At 39.0% G+C, this 11,823-nt stretch overlaps 1 protein-coding gene across 1 annotated transcript; it reads right to left on the bottom strand.

Annotated features, from left to right (window-relative positions):
- Positions 1-3,697: 3,697 nt before the first annotated feature.
- Positions 3,698-9,537, bottom strand: ip6k2b (inositol hexakisphosphate kinase 2b). The gene is made up of 5 exons (XM_081379907.1): positions 8,994-9,537; positions 7,161-7,377; positions 6,160-6,308; positions 5,830-6,005; positions 3,698-5,107 (listed from the first exon to the last, which is right to left on the bottom strand). The coding sequence occupies exons 1-5, from the start codon at positions 9,214-9,216 to the stop codon at positions 4,580-4,582; spliced, it is 1,293 nt and encodes a 430-aa protein (XP_081236033.1). The 5' UTR covers positions 9,217-9,537; the 3' UTR covers positions 3,698-4,579.
- Positions 9,538-11,823: the final 2,286 nt, after the last annotated feature.

Raw genomic sequence — 11,823 nt, 5'->3', positions numbered from 1 at the left:
CCAGAGTTAATATCAGGTCACTCTCAGTCTATGCGACAATAATGAGACCGCTGCGTCAACAAAAATGCTTATAATAAACGGTTATCTCATCCTGTAATTGACTCTCTTATCCATACCATAACACATTACAGTAAGGGCCTGTGTGAGACACAATAAACTGTCCCAAAATTATGTAAGACATTGATTTAAAAACAGACAGGACAATAGTTACAGTTTATTCTTATCACATTATTCCAATCATAAGCCAGTTGATATTTAATATTTTGTGTCAATATAAGTCACTTCACTGAAATGGGACACTTTCCAGATGAATGGACTTGATTTTACATATGATTTACACAAATTTACATGTATAAGTCTCCCTTCCTCCTTAAGGAATGTGTGGCGTGTGGTCACACCCTTTACTTTTCCATCTTGTGTGTATTACACAGAGAGGGAACGGGTGTAACCACCACACACCACATGCCAACACAACCATGCTATTCTCAGAAGGATTTCATCAGACTCCATGTCGTCCCCTTAAGTGGGAAGGCTGTGATGTCATGGGGGTTTTGATGACCAGTGATGACATCAGTGTGGATCATAGGATCATGTAACCACCTACACACATTGTAACCTATAGGGTTAACATTGTAACATAACCGTTAACGCACAAAGCAGAACAGAATGCCATAGCATATATTCACCTCCGTCTTTCTCCCACAAATGCAAGGCTCAGGGAAACCCCAAACATGGGTCTTAAAGTAACATACACCCAGACCATTACAACCTATACTCATGTATAAACGCAAACCAAGAAGATTGATTCTGGAAAACACAAAAGTAGGCTACTCAATGCCATGTGTCAGTTTCTTTTGGAGCCTCCACAATTCAGTTTTAAAGCTAAAACAAACACATGAGGAAAAAAAAAAACATGATATAACACTTCAGAAGGAGACCCTTGTCCTTTACTACCAGTTCTACTGGGAACATCGGTAGTAAACAGATTTGGATTATACCAGATTATGGGCCGCCATACATGACACACACACAGCCGTCAGCTCTATGTGGGACTTGCTGTGTGTGATGATTCATTAGTGGAACATTTAGATGTTATTTTGAGATTGTAAATTGTGTTAGTCATAGATCAAAACTATAAGTCACCATTTCATTTGAATAGTGTAGAACTTCATTTATGGCAAAAGGGTAGAGAAGTAGTTCTGCACATTATGAAAGCTATCATACAGAGTCCTAAATACCCCTTAATCTCAAACAGACTAATTGAGTTCATCAGAAAAAAAAAGAGAAATTAAGATAAATTAATTAAGATAATATAGAATAGAAAAAGTAGAATATTTGCTATGGTCATCTGAAACATCAGGACAGCCCAACAACAATGACAAAACATACTAATATGTATGTATGTGTGTGTGTGTGTGTTCTCTGCTCTGTTGGTGATGTTGTATACTTTGTCCATAATGTTTGTCAGCAGTATAATGAACTTTGCCCAGAACTGAATGTTCTTCATCACAGTCAGATTAAATAACTCTCTCCTGATGTATTTTCCCTTCCTTATTATTACCCCAAAGCCAATACCTCTTTGTCTCCCTCCCATTTTATTTGTCACTCTAATGCTATTATTCATTCTGTCTTTATGCGTCTTTATTATTTTATTCAAATTAGTGGAACGGGTGTAGACAATAAACACCTGACTGCTGTCCTGTGTTCTGTTTAATCATTACATCAGTGTCCTGTGAATATACTGTGAATAAAGTGCTTACATTCATTCTTAAAGTCTTAGTACCAAAGTACATTTAAGGAACAAGTTAAAAATACAACATTATCTGGGACACAGACAATGGAAGTGTGTAGTACAGAAGTTTAGCTTACAGTTTAAGTGCTTCACTATTCCTGTGGCCTTGCTGATAAGGGTGGACAAGGCAGTTAAGTAGATAATCAAATAATTAACATATTGCGTAAGCACTGCGGTAGCACATAACAAGGTCCCAAAAGAATGAGAAGAAACGACTGCACGTGTGACTCCACGTACATCTTGTAATCCAGCCTAATGAGCTTCATTATGTCAGTTAAAGGAATAGTACACCCATAATTAATGCCATTATTTACTAATTCTAAACCTGTGGGATGTGACTTTTCTTTTCATTTTTGGTGATATAAATATTGTACACATCTACACACACACACACACACACACACACACACACACACACACACACACACACACACGTGCGTACACGTATATAGCACTCCATGCACATTAGTATTACATAACAGGGAAGATATGGCCTATATCTTCTAGTCTATTTCTGCCCCCAAAACATTTCTGGGTTTTTGGGCCACATATCTTTTTTTTTTTTCACTCACATTATGCATCTAGCTAAAAATACAGCGATGGTTGCCATAGTATTCCATCATTATTACAAAAACCCATGCTCACAGCAACAGATGAGAAGAAGGATTGTCATGGGAGCTGTAAAAAATGTATATTCATGCAGACAGCACACAAATGTTCAAAATAACTCTAACCACTTTAGTCACAGCCAACATAACATTACACTCAAATGTCAGCAATTGCAACTAGACTAAATTATACTGAAAGTGCATAATTGCCATAACTCAGGAGTTTAAAGACATCTAGAGGTTTCAATTACATTTCTGTGGAGAAAAATTTATATACACAAACGTGGAGAAATTGTAAGCGAATTGTACTATTTAAGGCATTCAAAGTAATCTGAGTAATCACACATTTCCTGTTTCGAGGGAAAATTTTTGCAATCATGACGTAGCAGCTTTTTGGCATTTTCCATTCATGCTCTTTTGGATGACTCTTGTACAGCATTCCATGTATATTTTCCACTTAGTGTTTGTTACCTGGCAATAGTTTCGGTTTTCAAACTAATGGCTTTTCTTCCAGAAGGGCATTCACATGCTGACCTGATTAGAAATATGGCGACGGTGTTTCCCATTACGAGGAGTTTTCCGGCACTTAGAATGTAATCCAGAGCTTTACTCAGGAATGTGAGGGCTAGAACAGCTGAGACAGTCACAGACTGCGCCAAGGCCACAAGAGGACAAACATACTGTATATGGTGAATACACCAAAACACAATATCTATTCCACAAACATTCACAAAATCCTTACTCAAGAGAGGTGACATGAGGAAACGCACAGTTTGCAGTTCTAATATGCGTTTCCTCATGTCCCCCAGCTCAAATCCCCCCTCACTCCTGCGCACGCACGCACAAATAACAGGCTTAGAGAGTGCTTGCAGAAAGCTTTTAGTATAAGGTTTAGCAAACCGGTATTATGCCTATAAAGCAGCAGTGAGTTGTACATCTGGTGTCTGAATCCAGTGCTTTCTGTCAAATGAAAGTGATGTTGCTTATTTATGGTTTATAAAGCCTTTCACTTCATTATATTTCATATCAAGACCAACGGCCTATATTTTAATGTTCACTGACCAGAGCCTGAGCCTGCTGTACAAATACATTGCCATTTACACAAGTCTTTGACCAAATTTATTCTGCCTTTGGAGGACTTGCTGCTTTGCCATTTGTTTCAAGCAAACAAACATTTGCGCTAACCAGAGAGCTAATATTAGTTGGCTTTTGGTACTTTGTAGTTGTTTTAAAGGGACATGTCGTAATCTTATTTTTTACAAAACAAACACACAGAGAAATAATAGGCTTCAAAATGTACCACAACAAAACAGATTTCTCTTTATTTTGTTTCATGATGTCAAAACAGAGAAAACCATGACATAAAAATCATTTATCTACCTATATAACTTACAACATACGGTAGAACTAAAGGATGGAATGTCACATTTCCATTCACGTTTGATAGAAATATTTTTTATAAATAAATAGGGTTCTCTTTAAAGTCTCTGGAGTGAGGATGCTAATCTTCAACACATGGATATGGAATGAAGAGGATCCAAGACACTGAGATATATTAAAATGTCCAAGAGAAAAAGTCTTTTATGATCCGGAATGTGGAAAGGACTATGCAAATTCCCTTTCCCACAAACCCATCATTCCCTACAAGTACAGAGTAAGTCTCTTCCCTTGAGTCCTGCAGGTTAGTGTTTCTAAAGCACCTTCGTGTATGTTGCTAAGTGGCTTCTCATGACAATTTATGATTGTGCTACAGTTGCTACAAACCCACCTCTCTTCAAAGGTGTGTAGAACATCAGTTTTTGCAAATGTCTTTGTATAAACCGCTCTTTTAATGCAAGCATCAGCTTTTTTTCTCTTATCTTTCATAGATGAAGGAACAGATAAAGATACAGGAGCAGATGAGATGTCACAGAAACTCATCTACTGCCGCCCATCTGCGATTCAGGGCAAGCAGAAACTACAAGCGTGAAGAGGGACCGCATTCCATCGCCTCGGCGAGAAATTACAAAACAGTTCAGTCCGTTCAGCTCCTGAAGGATTCTAGGAATTCAGGCTTTTCCTTTGACCCTTGCCTACGTAACTGCTCCGCTAAGCGTGAACTTTAACCCCTGATGGCATGTTCAGGGTGCCCACGGTAAGCTTGGCATGGCAGATGCACGGTAAGATGTCGCACAAGCGCTTAGTCATTGCTGTGCTCCTCAAGCTGTGACAGAATGCTGATGAGATTCTGCAGGCCGAAGATGTAGCCGCTGTCTCCACCCTCGTGAACGATGCCATCCTCTCCGTAATCACGGCACGTTGTGTGGGCGAAATCGATCATTCGAACATCCACCGTCGGAGAAATGCCGCTGGAGTGATCGTGACGCCCTCCGTAGGCTCCCTCTTCATCGTCGTCCTCATCTTCATCGTCGTCCTCCTCATCTTCCTCCTCTCCTCCACGGGAGGGCCGTGATCTGGATGGGGCAGGTGGTGGTGCCCCGTCGTAGATGACGAGAAGAGAGGAGGAGAAGAAACGATAGCTCTCGCAGGCCTCCAGCACCGCTCTCATTTCTCTTAGTCTTTGCAACACTGGGGTCAGGAGTTCCCTGCGCAAAACTCGGCCGTCACTGAAGAACTGGCACAGAGCCTCTTTGAACCCGGCCAGACTCAGCTTACGCCCGTGATACTTATTCATGAATATCAGCTGCCCTGTAGCGTTGTGATACACCTATTAGGAGAAACACAGATTAGGGTTTTACTACTAATCACTAAAATATAAAAAAAAGAACACATTGTATTAATAAGATATAATCAGGGGTGCAAAGGTTACAAAAAAGCGATGCACAGCAGAAAACGTGGAGGGAAGCACTTATGAGAAACCGCATGTGTCAGTATATTTGGTCTGTGCATTTGGTCTTAAAGTGACAACAGCCTAATATTCCTGCTATTGTCTGTGTCATTAATGTTAATAAAACAAAAAATACAGCTGCAACAAAGATTAACCTATATTTAATTTCTACAGTGAACAAATAGTGTTATAGTGAGGAGAGCAGTCAGGAGGAAAGTGACGACGACAGCTTGTAGGATAAGTATGCCGCGTAAAGTACGAGTACCAAGCAGCATCTCAAGGTGCTCCCTTGAGAACCAGACCAAAAAAGTTATCTGCACCCCTGGATATAATGTATAATAAGCCGGTCATTACAGCAAAAAAAAGTGTAAAAATTGGGGAAATTATTATTTACAATTAAATTAACAATTCAAAATCTGTCAAGATACTGTATATTCAATTGTCCTACTACAACCATTAAACCAGCATGGCTATATACAAAATCAGTTGCCTGAACAACCGTGACTTAACAGTTTAAAAAATGACTATACATATTTTGTGTATACCTCAAAACATTTTTGGTGTGCACATGTATGTAGACTATTTAGAAGATGTGTAATTACCTGCATGCCACAGAGGCGTACTCCAATAGAAGAGGAAGTGCTTTGTTGGCATTTACGAATCTGATTTGCTTTCTTTTCTTCAGAGGCATCGTCCCCATGCTGACGCGTTCCCATTTTCAGATCGAGAACGCACGGAACCCGGTACCGCCATGTTAGATTCTCCAGCAGAATAAATTCTAAGAGGGGTCAGGAGTCAAGGAGGAAATACTACTACACGGTTGAATATCTGATAGTGCGTGTTTGCATGTCGTATAATAAGATTTTGTGCTGGTATTCTTTTCTAATCATTATTCAGTGGTAATTTGTGTGTTCACTTGTTAAAAAGGATACTGTGCTGGTTTCTGTGTTTGGAGTTCTCCTTCATCCTCTGTAAGTGTTGCTGATGACATTGCAGACTCCAAGGGTTGTGTTTGATCTGAGGAACCACATTTCCTTTTTCTAGGCTGAAGTACAATACCTCTGCCTTGTCATCCCGATTACTGCAGAGATCAGAGGAGAAAGGGTTAACAAATTATAATCATTATGTGCGTTTTGGTGCGTGCTTAAACATTGAATTACATGATAAGGATGTACTGTACATATAACAAACACAATTGTTGGTCCCACTTTATATGAAGTGGCGTTAAGTACTATGTACTTACGTCAAAAAATAAGTACAATGTACTTATTGTGTTCATGTTGTATTGTAAAACACTTTTGCTGCTATTGAGGTGTGATACGGGTAAGATTAGGGACAGGTGTGGTGGATTGGGTAGGTTTAAGGTGTAAGGGAAGGGTCAACTGTGTAATTACAAATGTAATTACATAAATTAATTACAGCTGTAATTACATTCAGGAATTTTTAAAATGTAAGTGCAATGTAAAAACATGTAGTTACACAATAAGTACATTGTATCAAATTATTAATATCAATGTAAGTACATGTAAGTACATAGTACTTAAAGCCACTTAATATAAAGTGGGACCTAATTGTTTAAAAGCTGTTTTGAAAGAAGTCTCTTATGCTCACCAAGACTGTATTTATTTAATCAAAAATCATTTTAAAACAGTAACATTGTGAAATATTATTTAAATATATGTTAAAATGTCATTTATTCCTGTGATGGCAAAGCTGAATTTTCAGCAGCCATTACTCTAGATATCCAAGAAACATTTCAATGTTCAAAACATTTGTACTGCTTAATATTATTCTTTGAATCAGTGATATTTTTTCAGGATTCTCTGAAGAATAGAAAGTTATTATTCTAAATATACATTTTTGTAACAATGTACAGTTGATTTTTTAAAAATCATACTGATCCCAGATTTTTGAGTCATGTGCCCTCCCTCACCTTTTGCCCTTCTCCTCTTTGCGACTCTGTCTGGCTCTATCGTTTTCCGGGAGCAGGCCTGATGGTTTTTTCTTCCCCCACTTAACAAGCTTATTCTTGGGCTCGCACTCAGGAGAGGGCTCCTTGTTTTCCAAAACAGCTGGATCACTGAGAAGCGGATATGCAATCAAACACAGATTCCCCTCCTCATCTTCCTCAAAACTCACAGACACCACACCTGAAGAGAGCACGAGGGAAAGAAAAAGAAAAAGAGAGATGAGTACACTGGACGTTGTGTTGACACAAACAACATATGATTCAAATATGATGAATCATATGATGATTAAAAAAATGTAGCTCTTACCCAATCCGGCTTAAACTGTACTTTAATATGCATAAAACAAAATAAAAGTAAGGGTTTAAGAAGATAATGTAATTGTGTACATAGTGAATATTCAATACTGTCATGTAAATGTAAGACTGCGAGAGTGTTTTGCATGCCTTCTAGTGCTAAGCAAAAAAAGACACACAAAAAACACAGGAGGCGAGAGGGTACAATTCAATGAGCTCTTTTATTACGACTCATTGGACAAACCATCTGCAAGATTACCACATCAGATATCAAATACAGATAAGAAGTTTTACATAAAATGTATCATTGAAATTTACAAACAGCAACAAATTGGAAAACTGTTTTGATACATTTGAAATACAGATCAATACATAAAATACAAAGCAAAAATATACATATACATAAGTAGCATGTGGCCTAAGACATGATATAAGCTGGTATATCACGATAACCATAGATGGAACAAAGCATCACAAGAGGATTATGGGTAACTGAGTGGGGTAGGGGGTACACACAGAGAAAGAAAGAGAACAGCAAAATCTTTTCAACATTGAATGGCATAAGCATTAAAGCCAATAATTTTGATCACAAAACATAAGCTTTAACCGCTGAAACTTGTCTGTGGTGTTTGTGTGCAACTATATGTAATGGAGCGTGCCAGGCACTAGGACCCTGCAGCCTCTCAACCTCTGCAGTCATGGTAGAACGATGACATCACTAACAGTGATGTCACGTCTCTGCACCAACGCTCATTCACACTTTGGTCTATACTTGCTGAGTCAGAGTACATGAGTGTTTAGTCTCTCCTTGATGTGTTAGGCTTTATGGTGAGCAAGACATTTTTTGAAATCATATTTGAGCCTTATATTTGTGTCTAAGAGAATGTAAGTATGCTCAAGCACGTGAGAATGAGTGCACATACTTTCCTATATGTCATATCCTCTCTGCCGCAAAGGTTTTTTTTAGTCCTGCATCGCTGACCAGTCAAAGACACCGCCAAATACACTGCGAGAGATGCCAGAGTGTCTGTGTGCGTATGTTTAAATATACCAGATTAAAAGAACTGAACATGATATACCATCTGATGCCATGAGCATAAATCTGAGTGTCAAAAAGTGTGTTGAGCGTGTTCTTGTGGCATAACTCAATCTACCATTTTCAATCCATTAAATGTTTAAATGTATCAATCTGTCTGTCCATCTATGGCAATTTAAATGTCATTTAAAATAAAAACTCAAGGGCCATCCAATCAGTAAGCGCATATGAGAGTCTGTGTGGCCTTGTTATAGGAGTCACGCAGAACTGTTGGAATTAAGTCAGTGTAACTTATTCATTTAAATTCTTCAAAATGATGATTTACAGCACTTGTTATTAAAATGTATGCACAGAAAGAGCAAAATAGAAAGGAAGATAGAGAAAGGAAGACTATGGCACACAATAGGACATAAACAAGATGTGCCTGATTGGCTGTAATGATCATATTCTGTCAAGTGTCCACTTACCTTTGTACTGTGGCGTGAATTTGCGGATCTCTGGTGGCAGACTCTTGTAAAACTGGTGTTCTCTAGGTATTAGTGGTTTACAGATAGTCTGTTCCCCAAACCGCAGTACACAAGAGTGACCGCCGACTTGATGGACAAACGGTTCCAACATCACTCCTCCCTTCATTTCTCCTTTCCCTGGGTATCTACACCCCTCCATCAGCGCTTCTAAAGCCGGACTCATCTTCCGTACACATCCGTCTCTCTCAGGCTGATCTATGCTGTCTATCGGTTTTGCTTTCTTTCTTTCTTCTCCTTCTCTGTTGTTCCTGTTTCCCTGGTGGCAGTTCAGGCACAAAAGGCTTAGAAAACCAAAAGAAGACAGAGAAAAAGAAAAATATTCCTGTTTTTTCCTTTTAACTGAATATGGAAATGGTAATCCAGGAGGAAATACGTTACAATAATGCTTTTTTTAAGCGCGTAGCAGTGTTGTTTGACACTGAGGACAGAATGTGAGAGTGCGTCTGTCCCCGTCTGTTCTGTAACTGAGAGATCTGTTCTAAGCAGGCAAGAAAATATCACAACAGGTCACATGGTTCCACCCCCTCCTGAAACTCAGCCAATCAGAGCACAGCAGCTGTTGTCGGGTGGGAAGTGAGAAAGGGGAAACTGAACAAACAAAGGGAAAGGAAAGAGAGTGTATGAGAGAGATAAAGGTTGGGGGTTGGTGTTAAAGACCAAAACAAAGAGATGCAAGGAACAAGGAAAGGAAAGAGAAAGTGCACTGTCGTCCTCAGCTATTTTCTTCTGCTTGACTAGGAAGCTGAAAAACAGTAGAAACATGGAAAATGACAATATTACTAGAAATTTGTATTTACAATGGACATTGATGGGGAGCCATGCCACTAGTCTTCAGAATAGTGGTTAATCAAAACAGTTTTCTCAATGGGCGATTCATAAAATATTACTTTTGGTTCCCTTAATCTTGAGTATTTTATGGCGCTTTTCCACTACACAGTACCAGCTAGCCTCGACTCGACTCGCCTTTGTTTGGTTTTCCACTGTGTATAAGTTGTACCTGTACCTGCTTCCTGGTACTTTTTTTCGTATCACCTCCGGCGAGGTTCTGAGCGAGCTGAGGCGAGCTGAGGTGATACTAAAATGTGACATGAAAACACGACAGACTGCTGATTGGTCAGAGAATCAGCATAGTGACGCGTAGAAGATTGCGTCACGGCAGTTTCCTGCGGCGTCGCTGTGACAACCAGGTACTATTGTGGAGGTACTATCTGCAATGGAAAACGGAGCGAAAAGCGAGCTGAGGCGAGTTGAGTCGAGCTGGTACTGGTAATGGAAAAGCGCCATTAGTTACATCCTTGGAATTCACAATGTTTTAAAGCTCAAAGCATTCAGTTTGTAAGTGTACGCTAAGGTGTGTGTGACAAATATTATCATTTCTATCATGACAACTTTCGGAAGATTTTTAGCATGGTAATGGATATGACAATGTTAATGTATTTGGTCTTGGCGGAATAGATCTGCTATGCTGCTACTGCTGAATTGTTGCTGCTGTTGATTATTGCGGTTATTGTACATTATTACTGCTGCAGAGCAGCAAATACATACTACTAAATATATACTACTGCCAATACATACGCCAATACGCAGCTGTAAGTATGTAAGATATACTGCTGCTGAACAAATGGCATACCGTATATCAATTACCCATAGCAGATCTATACAGATGGAGCTGGGGAAAGTGGAGGGTGCTGCAAACTGCTATAGTGAATGCTAACCAGCCATTTAAATGCTGAGCAGCAACCTCATTGGCTACAGATGCGACATGAACCAATCCGCTGTGCCAAGTAGTTAACGCTGTAAATATCATCAGCTTGCATTAAGGACCCATCAGTCTGCGCCATTTAGAGTTTCATGACAGAACTAGGTATGTATAAATACTGTCAGAATATTACAAGCACAGCACAATCTTTCTAACTGCGCTAATCTGTATGCTCAGTCGGCTTTTTTTTTTACACTAAATAGTTTGCCCACAAGGTGACAACACTAGCCCAAACCATTAAATAAACAAAGGATTTGGAACAGCAAACTACAACACCTATATTGTATGTGAGGTTGTATGTAAGAGGAATTAAGAGATAGACGCAACTCTTGTTTCAACAAATAAAAAAAGACATGTTTATTGTTCATAATTCTGGAGATAAATAGCACAGACACTGGACAATGATTAATCTTTCTAGTTTGCATGTTTTGATTGCCTGTGAGCTTTATTGTATTCATATACTAAGTGCTCACATGAAAACTGAAGTAGACTTTGGGCTTAAGTTAAGAGAGCAAAAATAGACTTAAAAAAAATCCTGAACAGTGCTTCTATTGGTTAGACAAACAGATAGTCCCACCCCAAACTCACACCATTGGTTGATTCAACAAATATGTTAGCTACAGAATAGTCAAATTGCACTATGCCAGTCAAGTCTTCATTTCTATGTCCAGGTATACATGACACAATGCAAAATGCTATATCTGAAAGATAAAATACAGGTTGCACATGTCCTTTATCTCTCGGGTCAAGCGCACAAAGCTGAGGCCAACTGTAGTGTGATTAACGTACACATGCTGGACAAAGTTGCATTCTTCTCACATGTTATCTATGTCTGTTAGTCTGACTTCACAAAAATCAAACTGGTACGATTTCAGTAAGACATTAAAAATACAAATTGTTTTAGTCTGACTGAAATTGAATCTTCAAAGTGCATGTGAACACACTTAATGTCGGTTTTATGTAATGTTTTGATTGCACCACAAGGCCAGTGTCTACATGTAATTTCCTTGT

This window comes from Scardinius erythrophthalmus (genome assembly GCF_964197995.2).
Source record: "Scardinius erythrophthalmus genome assembly, chromosome: 12".
NCBI lineage: Eukaryota > Metazoa > Chordata > Actinopteri > Cypriniformes > Leuciscidae > Scardinius > Scardinius erythrophthalmus.
This window is presented reverse-complemented; position numbering and strand designations above follow the sequence as displayed.

Coding starts and splice junctions, on each gene's coding strand:
- ip6k2b (XM_081379907.1), bottom strand. CDS start 9,216: ATGAGTCCGGCTTTAGAAGCGCTGATGGAGGGGTGTAGATACCCAGGG. Junction 7,378..8,993: donor ATTCACGCCACAGTACAAAG/GTAAGTGGACAC, acceptor TGCTCTCTTCAG/GTGTGGTGTCTGTGAGTTTT. Junction 5,108..5,829: donor TACGCCTCTGTGGCATGCAG/GTAATTACACAT, acceptor TTCTCCTAATAG/GTGTATCACAACGCTACAGG.